The sequence below is a fragment of the Lycium ferocissimum genome, chromosome 2, assembly GCF_029784015.1.
Source record: "Lycium ferocissimum isolate CSIRO_LF1 chromosome 2, AGI_CSIRO_Lferr_CH_V1, whole genome shotgun sequence".
NCBI lineage: Eukaryota > Viridiplantae > Streptophyta > Magnoliopsida > Solanales > Solanaceae > Lycium > Lycium ferocissimum.
This window is the reverse complement of record NC_081343.1, coordinates 41,911,828-41,932,744: the sequence shown is the minus strand read 5'-3', so window position 1 is coordinate 41,932,744 and position 20,917 is coordinate 41,911,828. Positions and strand designations below refer to the sequence as shown.

Genomic DNA, 20,917 nt, shown 5'->3' with positions numbered 1-20,917 from the left:
AAAAGCATTTCTTGAGATTTCTCGTTCAATTTCTGTTACCGTTCAAAAAGCATTTTTTTTTTCCAAAAAATGAGCGCTTTTGATTTTTTTTTTTTAAATTGGCCAAAAAAGTTACTCCTATATGTTTTCTTTTGCGGGTAAATTTGGTCTGTTTGGAAAGCCACCTGATAATTGGAATTGGTGTAATTACTAGGGTAGTGTAGGGTAGGGTAGTAATTACACAGCCTAGTAATTACACAATATTGTAATTACAACGATCTATTTCGTTGTCATCACGTAATTACAGTGTAATTACAAGCGTACTGTTTGGTTGCATAAGTGTAATTACACAGTTAGTTTAATTTAAAAGTAAAATTTAATTATCGAAAATTAAAATTTAATAGTTGAAAAATATGTGCCTTTATAAATGATATTAAATTATGTATTTAACAACACATTATTTCTTGAAAATATATTAATTAATAATCATATATTTGTAACTAATATTGTAAAAAATAATTGATATACATATATTTTAAATTAATAATATTTTAATTTTAATTAATTATAAAAATTAAAAGCAGACTTTTTTGTGAGAACATCATTGCATGTTTGACAAAAAATTAAGTATTAATAAATATAATGCCATAACATTATTCAAATGTTTGACAAAAAAATATACCAACTGTAAGTGAAAAATAAATAACATGCAATGTGAAATAACAAGTTAATAGTACTAAAGCAAATAAATTAAAATAGAAAATATAACCTAAATTCAAAATTCAAAAAAATAAGTTTAACATAATACTCTTATGTCAAATTCCGACATTACATAAGTAAGTTCCAGCGTAACTTAAGTAAATATAATTTAAAAGAAAGGGAGAATATAAGTCGATAACCTCATTCACAACGAAATTCTACTTTAATAATATCACTCATTTATATGCCAAGTTTGTTAATGACTCACTTTTCTAATACTAAGATGTTGTAGTTTCAAAAATTAGAATAATATCACAGCTATGATAAATGAATAAAATAAAAAAAATGAGCAATTACATAGAATCACAAGAAGTAAAGATTGGAGATGAGAAAAAAAGAAATGAAAGATAAATAATATAAAAAATAAAAAAATAACTAAAAAATAAAAATTTAACAGAATTTAAAATAATAGAAATTAAAAAAGAAAACAAATTAAAATAAAACAAAAAAGAAAGAAATTAAAAAGTAACCCCGTAATTACACCCAATTCTCAAACCCCTTGATAATTGGAGAGTGTAATTGCAACCTCTCAATTCCACCTAACCAAGTAATTACTTGGTCAAAATAAATAGGTCAAACTGTATAATTACACCCAATTACACCAATTTCAATTATCGTGTGGCTTTCCAAACAGGCCCAATAAGTTATATGTGTCAAACATTTGCACGATTGTCCTTCAAAGGAACTGGTCTTTAAGTTTTGCCCCTCAAATTGGTGGTCTTTAATTTTTGCCTTTCACCTAATATCCCGAGATCCTAGGTTCAAACCCCGGCTCAATAAAAAAAAAAAAGAATTTCACAAGACAGAGTTTCATAGCAAAATTAGGCCTATTCGAGGCAGAGTTTTGCAAATTATTATCGTGGTTACTAAAAATAATTGTCTCAAATTATTTATCGCTTTAGAAGTTCAAGACACAATTAATTATTTTTTACCGTTTTACTTTTAATAAAATTTTGTCATTAAAGAAATTGACACATGAATAGAATAAATATTTAATGAAAGTGAGATTATAACTTAGACATAAATAAAAATAAAGTAATATAATTAATATTATTTCTTAAAGAGTGAAAAAGATAGAGGGAGTACCCATTTTGTGACGCCCACGCTCGCTTACGAAAAAGTTGGGAAAGCACGTCATAATAAGGCGGTTATCCTGAAATTAAATTTGTTCAAAATTCACATAACGTGGTACTAGTACTAGAATTTAACAACAAAAAACATTTATATTCAGACACGTATCAGGTAAAAACTGTTCAGGTAACGTTGGAAACATTTATATTGAAACGCCCAACACGAACAAGCGAAACTCGAAGGTTTATCTTTTCAAGTTGAGGTACGGATTTTATTTTCGTCTATAACGTTTGTTTTTTTCTTTTGTTGGATTTGATTCCGGTCATTTTGGTTTGATTTGATTAACTAGGGTTTCCTGTTTTTCATCGAATTTGATTTTATACTTGGTTTGTTAAAATTAGCTCTTGAAATTTGATATTTTGAAGTGGGAATCCCATATTACAAGAGTTGTTCTCAACATAAACAACACCCCAACTATTATCACCCAATGTTATGTCTCATATGGGTACTGGTATGTGCTTGTTGTGGGCTTACATAACCTTGGGCTCTCCCATCTTAACTAACTTTTGGGGTGTGGTTCTCCCTGAGTTATAACAATTGGTATCAGAGTTAACCTCTTTGTGCTGTCGTGCGTTGGATGGTGATGTCGGTATGGCAGTGTTCGCTTGGGGTTAGTAATGTCTAGCGCACAACCGTTGAAGACAACGGATGCGTTGTGTGGTGGTTTGTTATGTCCCACATATGCTCTTAGCTAGCTTTTGGAGTGTGGTTCTCCTTGAGTTATAACACCCAAAGATGTGACCTAGTGGTCAAATATCCAGTGGAGGCAAAGACACTTGGTGATTTCTTCTCTCTTTTCAAGTCTCGGTGGACAGAGTTACTTGGTACATGTGCTGGTTGAAGGAAGCAGGTACTCTTGGAATTAGTGGAGGTGCACACAAGCTTGGCCGGGACACCACAATTATTAAAAAAAAACAACCCCAACTATGAATGTCCAAAATTTTATTCTCTTTGTACTTAATGTGACTAGATTTTAAGTTCAACTGTATCCTAGAGGCAATCATACAACTTTATTTGCACACAAGTAGGAGCAAGTTATAGCATTAAGGAGGAGATATCATAATTTATGTTCAAGCTATCCTTCTTTCATTAATCAATGCGATTTCTCATAGTGTCCACTTTTGTGGTTGCTACACCCTCATTCAAGCCATTTTACCCGTAGTGCAATAACACTCTGCCTTAATAATTGCTTAATCACTTGAGCTTGACAAATTCAAGAAAAATCGTACTGCTAGGTAGAGCCCATTGTCGATATTGTTCCTTAAGCAATATATATGATATTTGTACATTTACATGTACATAAATGTCGCGTGTGTGTGTGTGTATAGAGGTCTTAGAGAGCCATTATCTTAAATATTTTTCATTTTAGTGATGACGCATTGAGTATAATAGGATAGAGGCGTGGAAGGTGGTTACTTGAGGAGTTTCAATACAACGGTTGGGGGATATGATACTGTGAGGGTTTTACACTTATTATTTGCGGATAACACTTTGATGTTTTGCGATGCTGACAGGAAATACTTGAGGCAATTGCTTACAGGGTTTTAGGTAGTGTTAGATCTTAAGATCAATCTCAGTTAGTGAGATCATTCCAATTGGGGTGGTGGATGGCACTGAGTCTACATTTTGGGTATTTTGCGATGTTGACACGACTCAGTTGGAATTAGAGCAAGTGCTTACATGGGTTTAGGTAGTGTTAGACCTCAAAATCAATTTCAGGAAGTGTGAGATTGTTCTAGTTAAATAGGTAGGAGACACTGAGTCTCTTGCATTGGTATTGAATTGTAAGGTCAGAACACTTCACACTACTTATCTTGGCTCGCCATTTGGTGCTTCGAATAAGGATCAAGCTGCATGAAATTCGGTGTTGTAGAGGTTAAGAAAAGGCTCGCAAGGTGGCGAAGAAGATACTTGATCAAAGGAGGAAAGAAAGTCCTTATTAGGAGCACATTATTGAGCACTTCCACATATTTTATGTCCTTGTTCATGCTCCCGCTAGTTTTTTTTTTTTTTTAATGACAAGGGAACCCACAACCGCTACTCTTTGGGTGCGCATAGGGCAGGTTTCATGCTCCCGCTAATGTCATAGGGAAGTTGGAAAAACTTTGAAGAAAGTTTCTACAGGATTCGTCAGACATGATAAAGAACTTACACGTCACGTGATTGGAGATTGTTGCGACTTCTAAGTGCTGGGGTGGGTTTGGAGTGAAAGATTTAAGGATGTTTAATAAGGCCTTACTACGAAAATAGTTATGACAAGTTGGGAAAGAGGAACATGCTTTTTAAAGAGTTGATAACCGAAAAATACAGAAGGTGGTGGAGACTAATACCACATGCCTTATGGATGCGTGTCATGGAGGAACATTTGAAGGGTTGGAAGAGCTTAGGGGATATGGTATTAGAAGTGTAAATGATGACATTTCCTTTTTGGATTTCATCGGCTCGCTGAGCGATTGCCAATATTTTTGATTCTGTTTAGCTCCATCTGTTTTGTCTAGAGCATGTTGCAATGGAGCGACCAACTTTCCTTTTGTAATCTTTGCATCTTCGTGATGCCAACAATACAATATCTTACTATATAAAAAAAAAAAAAAGAAAAAGACAGGGAATTAGAAGAGGGTACGTATTTGTGGGACACAAGTAGCTTGGAATGAATAGCTTGAAAAGTACATGTCCAATATTTATAGGATATCTTGCGAGTTCGGATGTTACAAACATGGATGGAGAAGTTTTAGGACTTGAATTTTAGGAGGAATTTTCCAGATTGGGAGGTGGAAGAATTTCATAGAATGGTCAGAGTTACTTCACAAACAAAGCATATCACAGGACTTGTGTATGGAGGTGGAGGGCAGTGGAATAGTGGTGTGTTCTTTGTTAAGTTATACTATGAGAAACTTGTTTTTAAGGCAGAGGCTGCTTTTCCTTGTAGTTCGATTTGGATCACTATGGTATCAAGGGAGATATGATTTTTCACTTGGCTAGCAGTGAGGGGTGATCTTGACGGTTGAGAATATACGGTAATAAGGTTAATTTCTTCTGTTGGTGCTTTATGTGAAAGACTTCGGGCAAAGATGTAGACCAGATAGTTAGATTTGAATTCGGAAGGTACCAAGAAAGGTGTGCTTCGTCTTGGCTAGCAGCGGGAAGGGTGATCTTAACTACTGAGAATCCACTAGAGATGAAGGTTAATTACATAGGTTGGTGCTTTATGTGCAAGGATTTGAGTGAAGATGGTGACCATCTCCTTCTAATTTATTAGAAAGCTTTGAGGTTATAGTGGAAATCCTAAGATGATTTGGAACACTTAACGTGATGCCGTGCTCCTTAACAGAAGTGATGTTTTACTAGAATTTGGGCAAAAGCCAAAAGCCAAAAGGAAGAAAAGAAGTAGGGCGTGGAAGTTTGCTCCACTTGCATTTATGTGGGTAGTTTAGAGAGAGAAATATATGAGTACTTTTGAAGGTATAGAGATGACTTTTATATAGTTGAGGAACAACCTCTTATCCCTTATTTCTTTTTGGTGCACCCATAAGGTTCCTTTATGGGTAGAGGATTGATTGTATTTCATAGAAAATCATCTTTTTATAGGTTTTTCTACCCGTTGGTTATACTTCTTGTACACATGCTTTTTTGCCTAGACATCAATAAAATTTATTACCTTATTTACAAAAACAATGAAAATGCATGCTCAAACTCAAGATGGTGAGGTAGCTTGGGTTTGCAAGTCAAAATTGGAAAGTAAAGTTGAGTGTGCCAGGTTGGAGTTTTCTTTCTCAGTGCTGCCATGAGTCGGAACTAACTGGGTGATGGTGCTATTTTGAATCATGAAATGGAAAAAGAGATTACTTTTTTCCTTTGAAATAGTGACTGAAATTTCAATCTAGTATTTACACTTTGATACCGTATAGAAAAACAGTTAAGCTATAACTCCAAGCTAGTTGGGGTTGTCTATATGAATCCTCACAAATATTTATGTTGCTCCATTTGAACCCAATATGTAAGAAAAACAATTCAGGTTCTCTAGCACTAGGAGTTTTATACATTGTCCATTGACATATAAATTTCTAACAAGACTAAAAGATTCTTACTAATCATTGAACCTAAAGTATATGCCAACCTGACTAAAACTTGGTCTCGACTAATTGATCTCCTGCATGGGTCTTATCTTCCATTCTGCCAGATTTTTTGCTAAGTATGTATGGTTCCAATATATTTTAGGTCTTTCGAGACAACTTACTTACATGTGATTTTAGGTCTACTTGATCACCTTTTAACCTTCAATTACCATGTTTTCACACCTTTGGATCGGTGCATCTGTACGTTAATGTTGCACATGACCACACTATCTCAAGTTACCTCTATCATTTTATCCCATATGTGCGCTACTTGCATCTTCCGGCGAATTTGATATTTTCTTCTTTAGTTGAATTCTATGACTGTTTATCCATCTTAACAATTGTATTTTTGCAATACCCATCTTGCAACTAACATTCCCATATAATTTTTCAGTCTTACATCTGTTTTATATTCCTTTCTTAAGGAAAGATAAAAGGAGAAGACTTTTCTAAAATAGTGAGATCTAATGTTCAGAGGAGCGTTTGAATACTCAAACTTTGTACACAATAAAAGGGACTTTCTTGGAAGATTGATCGAAAATTCCTCGAGGAAGGACTCAATAGCTGAACTCTGATACATGAAGAAGAAGATGAAGCTTTGAGAACAATAATGGAAAATGTGACTCAACATCTTGGCTCTTATTCAATGAAAAAAGAATTTGGAACTTTTTTTGTTGAAATATTGATGGAAAATGATAGAATAGTGGTTGAATAAGACGACATTGTCGGTTAACCGAACAACAACTACATACCCAGTGTAATCCCACAAGCGGGGTCTGGGGAGGGTAGGATGTACGCAGACCTTACCCCTATCTTTGTGGGGTAGAGAGGTTGTTTCCAATAGACCCTCGGCTCAAAAGAAACGAAACCGATCCAGGATAGCAAGGAAAATAAGACAACAAAATATCAGGATACAAAATAAATGAAGCAACATATAGTAATACACGCTGAATAATAAGGAGCTACATGATACTTAGATAATAATACTACTAAGAAAAGGAGAAATGGAGATGAGGAGGCTAGCCCCCTACCTCTCCCGCACAAAGTGCGGCAAGACTCAACTACCTACTAACCTTCTACTCTAATCCTCCAAATCTTCCTATCTAAGGTCATGTGCTTAATCAGCTGAAGCTGTGCCATGTCCTGTCTAATCACCTCCCCAGTTCTTCTTCGGCCTATCTTTACCTCTCCTGACTCCTGCTATCGCTAACCTCTCACACGTTCTAACTGGTGCATCCTCGCACCTCCACTTCACATGTCTGAACATAGGCGTGATGTTATTGGGAATGTCACTGAAAATAAGAGTGGTGCCGTTAGAATGATTATCGAAAAGACACAAGAATATAATGAAAAGAGGAAAAGCTTAGGTGGGGCAGATGACATAAGGACATTTGTCGGATAAGCGGAAGCTACTTTGAATCTCCACTAAAATCATAGAAGCTCTAATGCAATGTGAAGATAGTAGCTAAATAGTAGTGGCCAATGAAGTGGGTCAGCGACTAAACACTAGGTGATTTCTTGCCATCTGTTCTGGCCTTGGTAAATGGAGTTACCTGGTACACGTGGCAGGTATCCCGTGGAATTTGTCGAGGTGCGTGCAAGCTGGTCCGGACACTACGGTTATTTAAAAAAAACAATGCACAAGAGGGACTCCTTATATAGAAGTTAAGTACAATGTCGTAGGTAGTTAACTTCTATGCACAACAATGTAAGTAATTATTCTTTTAAATACAAAATATTTTATGTTATCCTATAACATTCTTCTACTCAAATTCAATGAATATAGACAACATGAATTCAGTGGTGGAGCTAGGAATTCACAAAGAAAATACCAGAATGTCATTATTGAACCCTCTTTACCACTACACTAGAATCTTCCCTTAAGTCAAGGGGATTTAACAATTTATATATAACCCGAAATAATTTGTAGAAAATTCGTTTTTGCCTTATTTGCATAGTGTAATTTTTCGACAACCTTGCCTAAACCTAGCTGCACCTCTGTATGAATCTAAACACATATGAATCTAAACACATCTAACTTCACTAATCTTTTTTTCGTTCAATGGATAGCACACAATTCCATCTCTAGTTTATATTTGTGTGAGCTATTCTATTTTCTTGATGGTGAAGAGCCCCTTCTGTGTTACTTTGGCAGCTTATCAGTCAACATGGCTTTCTTTTTGCTTTGCAGTACTACTTTGGTGAGCGCTACCACCACTAATCTAATAGTAATTCAGTATAGAAGTTGGCATTGAAGCTATTAAGTACCTTAAATGGGTAGGGTTGCTTCGACCGAATGCAACAGAGAAGGACCAGATTACTTTGGGCTTTTTGCATCTGAGGTGGCGGAGTTAATTTCTCAGGATGAAGATTTTCTGCTAATTTCGGATCAGATATTTGAGAAATCTGGGGAAGTAAATGGTGCTGTCAAAGAAAAGAATAGTAGTATGCATAGCTATATAGCCAAAGAGTTTAGATACACCGATGGTTCTGCTTCCTTATTTTCTGATTGTTTTGGATCTCATGTTTCGGATTTTGGAAAGGAAAGATTGAAGCTGTTGCTTCGGCAAAGTATTGTTCCCCTTTCACGGGAAGTGGACGAGGTATGCACTACCCACTTTGCACTTCACCTACATTGCACAGGAATGATGAAACAAAGTTCTCCCTGTACTTGCCTATTTCTAGAATGGGTGTTATGTTTATAGTTTTATGACATATGACTCCTTAATGTACTTTGGGCATGTCTATGTCGTAAGAAGTTGGTCTCAGCCTGTGCCATTATAGTTGTGGGAAGTGGTCATCGCTTTCTAATCAATGGCTCTCCTCTTTGCTCATAAAGATGTTAACAATAGCAAAAGATAGCTGTTAGATGTGCTAGTACGTGAATTTTGTGATCATTTCTAAGCAAAAAATACAATGAATGATTGAAAGCCAGCTGACTTTCTCAATAATTACTGGGATTATATTAATATAATTTTCACACTGGAAATTTAAATGTAGATTCTGGATCCTGTATTTTCCGTATGTCAGTTACGGTCATGCCTAAGGTACAAAGAAAGTTTATTAGCTGTACCTGGTACTGTATCTGACTCTGATCAAGGGAACCATCCTCGGAAGAAGCTCAAGGCATCCCCTCTCTCAGTAAGTGGTTTCATGCTTTTTTTTTTTTTTTTTGAGAATAGCAAGTATTTTCATGTTTTATTTAGGACATGCTATCTTTTGCTTCTGTTCGATTTTTAAAAGGAATTTGAGTCTTAACATTACAGGTTACTTGTAAGAATGTAGCAGGTTCTTAATGAAGTGAATCATAAACGTCCTCTATTAGGAGTCTTTTTATAAAATATAGGCCATATATTTTGTTGAGATTTGCCCCCCGGACTTCAGGTCAGTGGTAAGAGGACAACACCTAATGTGAGTTAGATGCACGTCATGAGTTCACACTCTTATCACTAAAAGCCTGATATTTAAGTGAAGGGTAAAAGGGCGAGCCCGTCATCCACCATGTTTTGGACCGTGCACCAGTTTGTTTTTAGGGATTTTTCGACTACAAAAAATTGTTGAGATTGTATCTCTTTTCTGTTAACTTGGTAAAAAGGAAAGCAGGAATGGTGTTAATAATTTTTGAGCTGTAAATATTTGTAATTGGTGAGCATAAACTTCTTTCCAATGCCTTAACCAACTTATCCAGGAGAGTGACTTGAAGCTTAACTATGCATGTTCAGACGGTCAGTGCAGACCGAATGCCATCCATTAAGTGGAGGGTCCATTGACCGCCGGCTCAAGCTCACTCTAAACATGCCTTCATGGGCCAGATTATTTTTGTGAAGCGGAAGAAGCAACCGAGCCAGGCTCCTTAATGAATTAGGTAGGGCAAGTCTGGGCTTATTCTTTTGACTGGCCAATTTATAAATGTTAAGCTAAAATTCGTTTTGCATAATTCAGTCCTTAACCATCCAGCGACAAATAATAGGTAAAAGTAGTATTATACGGGTAGGGCAAAAGAAGATACAGAGCAGTACTTGATAAGTTAGTATGATGGAAAAACATCCCAACCTGCACTTCATTGGCTATAATGTTAAATGAAAAATTGTCTTGTGTTAGACTTAATATCTTGGTGTGGTGGGCTGATGGGAATTTTTTCCTGCCGTCCGAACAGACCTGAGGGTCTTCCTTCATCCGACTATCTGTGGGAGAAAAAAATTCACTGCCTCAGTCTCACCCCACATTTTGGCTTTATTTACGGAAATGTATTTGAGGCTTCCTTTGACTCCTTATATGCAGGATTTAGAGAGAGAGGACTTGAATATCTCTCCATCTAGAGGAGATATGTTGAATGGTGTTAAAAAAGTCGAAGCTGAACAGGTAAAAGAATCCTTTGCAAAAAAGGAGCAAAAGGAGCAAAAGCAAGTGGGTTCAAATGCTGGAGCAACTCCTGGTGACCTGGATGTATGATCCATCTCTCTCTCTCTCTCTCTGCCTCTCTGCTGTATATCTCTAGGCTCGCTTTCTTTTCTTTCTTTCTCTCACTGTTGGGAGGAGTTTTACTGGTTAAGGATAAAGCTTTGATTATTCAGCTGAACTAACATGTTCGCTGTGCTTTTGCTTAGAATATTGAATTGCTGTAGTTGCAGAGAAAATGCATCATCAACCTACTTCCTGTTTTCAGATCCCCAATGATTTGCAGTTTTTGCTACGAAATGATAGCACAAAGGTTGAGAGTGTGATGAAGATGCATTGTGATGAACTTTTAGTGACGGTAAGTTGATTGAGAGCTTGAGTCTCTCTCTATCAGGGGTTTTACTAGTTTTAGTAAATTTGTTACCTATGTCTAAATTGTGGTTGGAAAATATGCAGCTTGAGTACATGGAGGAGAAGCTTGAAGAACTTCTTGATATTGTTATGTCGAATTGCAGGTATTTCACAACACATTGGAAGTTTGATTATTTGCTGTTACCATTTCAGTATGTTTTGTTAGTTCTTTTATGCTAGGAATATTTGATACACGATGATAAGTTCTCATTTCATAATTTGTTTCATTTTATTATTGTTTTCTTTACTGCTCTCTATTTGGCATACATGAACTCTAGGAAGCTGTATTTTAACAAGTTGGATGAGCTTTGCTTCTAAATCTTCTCTGAAACCTAAATTTCATAAGATTCGATACAAGATTAGAGTGTGTTATTTAACGCTTGTTAATTGATCACAATGTGAACACCCGAGATATTCATTGGAAATGGATGTTACGATAATTTGGCAGTTTGTTTTAGGAAACCATAACACATGGTTGATATGTTGCTCTCATGGTTCTATAGGGTGCTTGATTGAGTTGTTGGTACTTTGTCCAGTTCGAAGTGTCTCTTTTTGGGTATGCACTTTACCGGGTTTATCCTCCCCGAACATAAATTCAAATAATTTGATCAAATAGTATTAACTATTCCTGCCATCCCCAAATTGATTGACCCTGCTGACTTTTAATAATGTTTAAAAGAAGAAAGTTTGAATGGTGATGTTACGTTTAATTTCAATAGAGATATGTTTAAAACCAAAGTTGGAAGATGGGAAATAATATAAAGATGTCATATCAAATTGGTTTGAGAAAAAAATATTTCATATCAAATTCAGAAATGTGTAGCATCATTACATGTTAATTTAGCCTTTTCAATGTGGTAGATTGTGCCATTTCAGGGGAGTGCTCTTCTTTCCCAGAAAGGACTAGTGTGAAAAAAATTGAATAATGGATATAATAAGTAACACTCTGAAGATGCCGCATTATGTCCCATTTAAGCATATCCTACTAGTGATTTGATGATTGCTGTGTGGTATCAACAATTTGAATGAAATTTTTGTTTCACGTATTTAGTTATTTTCTAATCAAAAGGAGCCCTAACTGAATTTGAATTTTCCATTAGTTGACCATTTGTCCAGTTGTAGTTGTGTGGATGCGAGACACAATATTTGAAAAGCAAGGGACATGAATTTACGTTTTTTTGCACCTAACTTTTGTATGGTCTTATTCTGTTAAAAATCTCTAATAACTAGTACAAAAATAAGGACGCAATACATTTTTTTCTGTTAAAAATCTCTAATAACTAGTACAAAAATAAGGACGCAATACATTTTTTATCCATTTCATACTTCATATATTATATTATCTCTGACAATGTTCAACTCCTTCAACATAGCCTCAAGTCTAAGGCCCGTTTGGACGTGATTTTAAATCAGGTTGATTTGAAGTTGGAAGTTTTGTTTGGACATGCAATTTCAATTTCCTAAGTTGTATTTTTTCTCACAAAAATGAAAACCCCACAATTTGTGAAAACTATGAAAACTTCCCCAACTCTTGTACAATCTTACCAAATGAGCGAACCATAGTTCATATATAAGGTATCGGAATATCCTAAGGCGCCGTTGTAATAAATCACATGTCTTCGTGTTCCTTTTATAAATAAATGCTTGCAATTGCATGCTATTACAAACTTTCAAATACACATAGTTTTACAAAGATCCATTGATTAGTGGTAAGTAGCTATCTTTAATATAAACCTCCCACATGGTAAGGACAATCTCTTGACGTTGAGCATGAGTCCTTTTTTACAAAATTTAAAATGGTGGGTCTTTCTTTTACAAAATATAAACTTATGGGTCAAGTTTACATTTAAAAAAAGTTAAAACCACTATTGGAATTTGAAATCCTACTTATTGGAGAATTTGGGATTTGAAATCATGATTTGAAATTGCAATTGAAGTTTTGCGCAAATTTCATAAACAAACGTTGATTTCAAATAATTGGGGTCCCAAATCCTATGGCTAGTAAGAAAGAATCTAAAATATGCGTATGGCAATTCTATACTTTTTTCTAAATTTAGTACCAGGTCTACCCTTCCTTTACCATTCAGGGCATGGTAGAATGAATGAGACTGGAAGAGTGTGTGTGTATGTATAAATGTTACAACTGTGTGAGTGCCTGAGTGTATCTGATTTTGTCGTGTTTGTCCTCGGGACAATTAAAATATGCTGCCCAGGTTGTTATGCCCTGTCAGATGCTGGCTTTGGTGTAAATTCCTTGCACTCCTGAAGCCATGTTAAATTTGTGGCCAGAACAAGCAGTGATAGAATTAGAGTCATGAGTCATGGGAACCCTTTATTAAGGCAATAGTAGAATATCTGGTGGATGTCTTCAGTCATTATAGTTCAGTGCTTGTACATGGAAGGTCTGTAGTTTGATCCTGCAGGGCAGGGTTTAATTCCTCCATTGTAGTTTTGAAAGGCCCTTAAATAGAATGATTATAGAGTGTTCATATGACAGATCCTAATTAATTTGGCATTGATCCGAAGTTGATTAATCAGGTGGTCTAATACATGAGGTGTCAATATTTTATGCGGCTTGTTGCTCATCAGATCTATCCTGAAATTTTGGTATGGGGAATTCAATTACCTTTGCAGGTTAATGACTTTACCTGAGAAACGCCGCCTCCGGCAGTTGATACAAGAACTTCCGCCTAGGAATCTTGATCGTGTTGTCGAGATGTTATGCCGTGGTAAGCAAGTTGAGAAACATTCTTGCAGTGAGGTGCATGTTGACTTAGAAAATGAGGTAAATATAATTCTTTTCCAATTGTGTGCATAATTTTTCTAAGTGACTAGTTTCCTTAGTTCCCGATGGGTTATTGTAGGACAAAGCAACACTTTGGAGAGTGTATTTCTACGTTGAAACAGTTGAAAATGCTAAGAGGCTTCGCGAGGTGTAATTCTAAGTGGTGACAACTGACCAGGCCCTTGATGAGACTCTGGGTCCTACTAGTTCTATCAAGAATCAAGTTTGTCTATTGTTCACAAGCTGCAGAAAGGCTTAACCAAACTGCCGATGGTGCAAATCTTCAAGTTGAAAGAGATCTCTTGTGGTGATCGTACAGGCGTCTCAACTGAACATTTTAGAGGCCAATGGTTGGTGTAGATAGAACTCAGCCTTGTGTGCAGACTGCTCGTCTTTGATGACAAATAGAAGCAACATGTACACAACATATTCAATGGCTGTTTAAATTGCCTGTCAGTTTTGGGCCTTTGGCTACCCATCATTTCGGGCATGTAGAAAAACTATATTTGATGATTCAGGTATCGACAATTATAAATTGCCCTATGGTTTGTTATGCCCCTGGTGGGACTGTCACTAGTTACCGCTTATCAATTTGAAGAGGAGGTCTAATTGATGAGAGGCCAGTTTCGCACGCATTGAGAAGCCTGGAATTATAAGTGTAAAAACGTTACAGAAGTTCTAGAAAGAAGCAAGTGAAAAAGTTCAATGTTTAAGCATGTGGCTGCTTCCATTTTATAACTTAACAACGGTACTCATGTTCTTATACTTAATATACCTAAATAAATTTTGCTCAAATTATATAAAGTTGGTAGAGGGAGGTTCCTGCCTCTGCTATTAGAATTCTTGAAATATTATAAAGTGAAAAGATGAGACAAGATGTGATAGTCACAAGGTGGCAGTTTAATCTTTTTTCTTTTCTCCCTAAGAATTAAACTAGGTTCTTCACAAATCCAGAGCATTTCTGGTTTTCAGACAAATGCAGAATACATCCTTTTCTACCTTAGAAATTTTGACATTTTTTCTTAGGAAGAGAGTACAAAGAGGGTTTTCAATCCCTATGGGATATGGGATCTGAGGAGCTAATTTCTAGATGGTCATTCTAGATGGTCATTCAACTAAAGGTAGTTCTCTTAGAAAGTCATTTTTCTTTATTTTATAACCCAAAAGTCACTCATGACTCAACTATTGGTCTTTAACCTATAAAGCCACCCAATCAATTTAAACAATTTTTTCATTGGATTTTGCTGATATGAAAATTTTATTTTAAGCTAAACTTTTAAGAAATAAAAAGCTATCCATTTTATTAACCCGCAGCACTTGCCCCGGCCTACTAAAACTATATGGGTCAAATATATTTAGCTACATGACAATAGTCGATAGCAAGCGAAGTAAACAGCCTAATCAAACACAACGAATTTTTGTAGAGTTAGATTACACATTGTATTTGTTCCTAGCTGCTACAGTTTTGATTTCCAATCTACGTTGGTAGATCCAACGCATAGGCGAAATGTGAGCCATAAAGAAATGCAATAAACCAGCAAGTCAATTTGACCTTTTGCATAGAGAGCAAATGCAATGTCGGTCCCATGTTCGTCTCGAAATAAAGTCACTCCAATTGTCAACTGCGGCCATGCATGTGTCCCATCCAAAGGAACAATAGAGAGGAAAGGGGATCTTATCTTGTTCATCATGAATATCCCAAAGAACCATCACATGGCTTCCTGTCTACTCAACAAAAAGTGGCTACCTATGTCGTTTGCCATGCCGACTAAATTATTCCAGCATTATAATTCTCGAATTGTGGTTTCAGGACTAATTTATCCATCTGGAGGTGAAATAATCCCAAATTTAATGGGATAAGGTGAAATATTCCAGAACTAAGTTTGGGCTTCAATTTATACTCAGTTTGGTAGAAGGTCCTTCTACCAAACTGAGTATAAATTGAAGCCAAAACTTAATCCTGGATTATCCCACCATATCCCGCGTACCAAACGACCCCTAAGATTGACCAAATTCGTTTATTATACTAATCTAATGCGGTAGATGGTAAACTCACTTTTATGGTGCTTAAGATGGATCATTGACGTAGGCAACATTTGCCGTAAGTAATATCGGACATGGTGAACACATGAACAAATTACGGCCTCAACAAATCGTTTTTTTTCCCCACAAGGAATCGTGATGTCTTTCTCAGAATTATGAGTCTCTTTATTAGCTCTTATTTGTGTGGTGCACAATTTTCTGGAATGTCGGTAGTGGTTATGATCGATTCGATAGGAAGGAAGAAATAGTCTATATTTCTCGTTGGGGATTTCCGGGAAAATTGTCGCATATTCCTCTGATTTCTTATAAAAGATATTCAGCCTGTTAGAATAGAAGTTAAAGAGGGTGGTGCTAACCAGATTCCCCATGTTATATGCGAGGTCAATAAAATTCTCCAGAGAGTGAGTTTCTTATCACAATGGCCACCTAAAGTTGGATTTCCAATTGTAGTTTTTAATTTTGAGGTGCAAATAGTAGCATAGTTGCTTAGTCATCCTTCCTCTTATGTATTACAATATAGGTGCTTTTCATGCTGCCTTTAGCGGAAAACGGAGAACATGGACAAATAAGGGATAGGCAAGAATATGTTATTGAACTCTGAAGAACAGGCGGAAAAAGGTTCATTAGAGCGATAGATTATGTAACAATATCTTATTAAAAGAACAAAATTTGAATCATATAAATAAGAACACAATTCAAGTATATTATTATTACTCTCCTCGAACCAGCACGCATGGAAGCTTTAAATCGCAAAGGAGGAGTTTTTTTAGTTCATAATTAGAGTTTTAAATTCAATTATGTTATTCTGAATTTATTATCATACAATTAAACATGAGTTTGTGCGGTACATCCGCGTTGAAGATTACACCGCCACAGATAGGGCGGTTCAAAACTAAGCCGTAATCTATAACCCAACTGCAAAATAGGTTTATTGGTTTATTGATATTGAGTTATTGGATTAACGGATGGGGGATGGTTTGAACTTTTATAATTAATGGCTTAATGGTGCGGGGTGCGATTTCGTCATTTTCCTTATTGGTTTAGCCGTTAACCCGTTAAGAATTTTACATTCACAAATATACCCGAGCGTATATATATTACATTTGGACTTTCTAGTAATTCCCACTTTTCACTTGTACTCTTTTACTTTCTTTCCTCTACTGGGCTATAGCTATATAGTGGACCGCCAATCGCCAATTTCTCAACGTCATTAGCAAATTCATTTTTGAATATGAAGGTTGGTTAAATTAGCACCACAGTTATAGTATTCTAAAATAGCTCGGTTGACAAATACATTTGTTTGCTAGTAGTTGTTTAACTGGATGCTTAAGTTCAATGGGATTTAAGGAAGTAAGAAGTCTAATCATTTTTTAATTCTTAATACGCGAAGAGGCTCCAGGTAGAGCCCCATATACCTTAGCTTGTTGATTAACCGATACATCGCTCCCGATAACCGTCCGATAATTACTAATTCGATATCAATCCAACCTATATCTTATCGGTTGGCTAGCGGATTAGTATATTTAAAAACCCATAACCGATAAGCCGAACCATTAAGCGTAATTATCCCGCCGATCCACCCGATAAGCAGCCCTAGCCACATATCTTTTTTCAAGGAAACATTTAAATGTATAGTTATTTTTATTTTTCTCAATCTAATTGATTTTTGTTTTACTTCTAACTAAGTTAATTTATATAAGAAAATCCAGTAAAGGTGAATCAAGTTAGCATAAACTTTCTGCGCTGAAATTTACAATCTGATGGCTGCATTCGTTTGCTCAATTATGCGCATTCAAAATTTGATTAAAAAACGAATTATCCAACCGAAGTTGGACAATTGTACGTTGAACCAAAATAGGAAAATGTAGTTGTATCGAATTTAACTAGGTTGGTTTTGGTATAATATTTAAAGAAATCAAATTGAAAATTTTCAAAATCGTATCGTCTTTAATTTCAAAATTTACAAGAAAGATAAATTATAAAAAAAGAAGAAGAAGAAAACATAATATGACAATTCAGAAAACTGTCATCATTAATAAACATCCCACAACATGAAAAATAAAATTTTAAAATATTAAGCGAGACGGATTGAAAAATCGTTGTATTTTTCTCAAACATAGACAAATACTCACAGTTGAGGTGACTTCCATACCAGGTCCATCATGTTCTTCGTCTATTTATATCCACAACACAATACATTCCAACTCAGCTTATCATCGTGTAATATTCTCTCAACGTGGCTTTTTTGAAAAAAAAAAAAAAAAAGACAACTGCACAAAATTCTAATATGACATCCTCGTGTTTATTACTACTATCTGTATATAGTTGATGATATACACCTTAATACTGCTCTAATATCCGTCATGACAGTTTAAATGATAATATGATGAATTTACACCGCCGTTTTTTGACTTTTTTTTTGTTTGGTGTAAACTCATATCAAATAAATCAAAATTGAAAAGAAAAAAAAATCGAACTATATCAAATTTAATTAGATATGGCAATATTTTAAGAAACTGAATATAAGAAATATCGAATTAAAGTTTCTCAAAATCATATCTAACAGATCAATGAACTCCCCCCTACTCAATACAAACTTTTAGGTAGAAATAGCCTTCATCCACTACTTTTAGATCATTTTTTTTAAAATTGTTATTATCATGAAGTTTCAAATTCTGGGTCCAAAAGTTCCCTTGTTAATCTTCCATTCCTTTTCTATTTATGGCAAATTTCATAAAATAGCCAAAAAAGAAGAAGAAAGAAACAAGAGAGGGTGGAAGTAATATTAGGCAGCTGAGTCAGCATTATAAGATCAAAACAGTGACAAAATGGTTCGTGGTAATCACGCGTTCTCTGATAGGACTAAAGAACAAAACATCCACTGTCTGAATTCACTAGCGCGTGACACTTAAAAGCAAGTATATTTTCCTAATGGTTAATGTAGATAATAATAGCTTACCCCACACCCTCTGGGCCCTCTACCCTCAAGTTGTAAGGATCCCAATAATAACCATAAACGAAAAAGGAACACCCCCCCCCCCCCCAAATGCAGAAAGATTCCCTTGTGCTTATTTCCCATTTTTTGAAAAATCATTTTATATTTCTGTTTGGTATAATTTGATATTAATCGTAGCAAAATCCGATAAATGATTTAACTTGGTACTTTGGCATAGAATGAAAATAAACTAATAAATTGACAATATTTATTAGATCACTTTATTCTTTTCCTTGTTAGTATGATTTTGTTAGGAGAAAAACTCGCTCATTGTATCGTGAATCTAATTCTTTGTTTTACAAAATTTTAAATATTGACTTAATTGCTATATGGAGGCTTTTGGGTAACTTTTGGAACGAAAACTTTTAGAAAATGAAATTTTGTGCTTTTTGAAAATTCTTTTTTTTGGGTGTGTAATATTATTATTATTATTATTATTATTATTATTATTATTATTATTATTATTATTATTCAGAACACTCTAGCTTGATTAATTCATATTCGTGTCGCACTAAATTCATTAAAGGAAAAAACTATTTCTACCCTCATGTACTTTTTGAAAATTCATACACCCCTAATAAAATGAAATTTAAGTTATATACAGTTATACACTCTAACACAACAACCTCAAGTTGAAAATGTAGAGGATTTTACGGTTTATTGAGGCAAATGCGTATAACTAAAGGTAATGATATGTTTTACGTGAAAACTACCTATGATAATTTATATCCAAAATATTTTTTGAAATTTAAATTGAAAGTATCTAATTTGAACACTTTATTAGGAGTTGAGATTTTTAATTAGAATATGTACATACAAGTGTTTAAATAAAATATTCTACAAGTTTAAGAGAGTACGTATGTATTAAGTCTAATTTCTTTCTTACAGATCAGACAACTTAATATAGGGTGGTGGATTGGTTATTATTTTTTATCATATTATCAATTATATTAATAATAATACATAAAGATTTCCTACAATGACCTTTATATGATCTGATTATATAATTATGTAACTTATTAAACTCATTAAAAGCACACAAATAAGACAAAGGTCAACATGATTTTTCTTCATGGCAATAGGAACCAAACGACTCGTTGTACTCGATCTACACCGCTACTTTGTCTCTCGACTTTTCTCAAAAAGTGGCACCAAACAGTAACCAACCAACACTTAGCTTCAACAACACACTGTCATCCAAAATTCACTTCACTTTCCACATGTTCCTACTGACTCCAAATACAGTCCTCTCAATTTCAGGATATTACTTTATATACCCCAATTGAATCAAAAAGTGAATCTTGAATACTCCTTTTATGGCCACTGAATAGTCTTTTATTCCTTTCTTGGTATGCCAGAAATGGATCTGTATCTGCTACTTGGGCTACCCATCATTTCTAGCATGTAAAAAAACTACATTTGATGATTCAGGTATCAACAATTGTAAATTGCCCCATGGTTTGTTATGCACCTGGTGGGACGGTCACTAGTTACTGCTTATCAATTTGAAGAGGAGGTCTAATTGATGAGAGGCCAGTTTCGCACACATTGAGAAGCTTGGAATTATAAGTGTGAAACGTTACAGAAGTTCTAACCATGTAAACCTAGTAGAAAGAAGCAAGTGAAAAGTTCAATGTTAAGCACGTGGCTGCTTCCATTTTAAAACTCAACAACGGTACTCATGTTCTTATACATAATATACCTAAATAAGTTTTGCTCAAATTATATAAACTGGATAGAGGGAGGTTCCTGCCTCTGCTATTAGAATTCTTGAAATATTATAAAGTGAAAAGATGAGACAAGATATGATGGTCATAAGGTTGCAGTTTAATCTTTTTTCTCCCTAAGAATTAAACTAGGTTCTTCACAAATCCAGAGCATTTCTGGTTTTCAGACAAATGCAGAATGCTTCCTTTTCTACCTTAGAAAGTTTAGACGACATTTTTATTCTTAGGAAGAGAGTACAAAGAGGGTTTTCAATCCGTATGAGTTACGGGATCTGCTTCTAGGGTAATTTCTTATTCAATTCAATGGTAGTAGCTTTTGAAAGTCACCTTTCTTTATTCTATAACCCAAAAGTCACTCCCTCCCAATCAATAACAATTTTTTCGTTGGATTTTGCTGATATGAAAATTTTATTTTAAGATAAATTTTTAAGAAATAAAAAGCTATCCATTTTATTAACCCGCATCACTTGCCCTGACATGCTAAAACTATATGGGTCAAATATATTTAGCTACAGGACAGTAGTCAATAGCAAGCCAAGTAAACAGCCTAATCAAACACAGTGGATTTTTGTTA

General features: G+C 35.0%; 1 protein-coding gene across 3 annotated transcripts; it reads left to right on the top strand.

The window, feature by feature from the left end:
- The first annotated feature begins 1,917 nt into the window (after nt 1-1,917).
- Nucleotides 1,918-20,162, top strand: LOC132038048 (uncharacterized). 3 transcript variants are annotated; one of them, XR_009410155.1, is made up of 9 exons: nt 1,919-2,071; nt 8,176-8,587; nt 8,985-9,125; nt 10,266-10,430; nt 10,651-10,740; nt 10,839-10,897; nt 13,428-13,578; nt 13,658-14,096; nt 20,048-20,162. XR_009410155.1 is itself a non-coding variant. In XM_059428782.1 (8 exons), exons 2-8 carry the CDS (start codon nt 8,258-8,260, stop codon nt 13,730-13,732), a joined length of 987 nt encoding a protein of 328 aa, XP_059284765.1. In that variant the 5' UTR covers nt 1,918-2,071; nt 8,176-8,257; the 3' UTR covers nt 13,733-14,210. The 3 variants fall into 3 exon arrangements, 2 of the variants coding, with proteins under 2 accessions (XP_059284765.1, XP_059284759.1); XM_059428782.1 differs by lacking the exon at nt 20,048-20,162 and having other exon boundaries at nt 1,918-2,071; nt 13,428-13,554; nt 13,658-14,210; XM_059428776.1 differs by lacking the exon at nt 20,048-20,162 and having other exon boundaries at nt 13,658-14,210.
- Nucleotides 20,163-20,917: the final 755 nt, after the last annotated feature.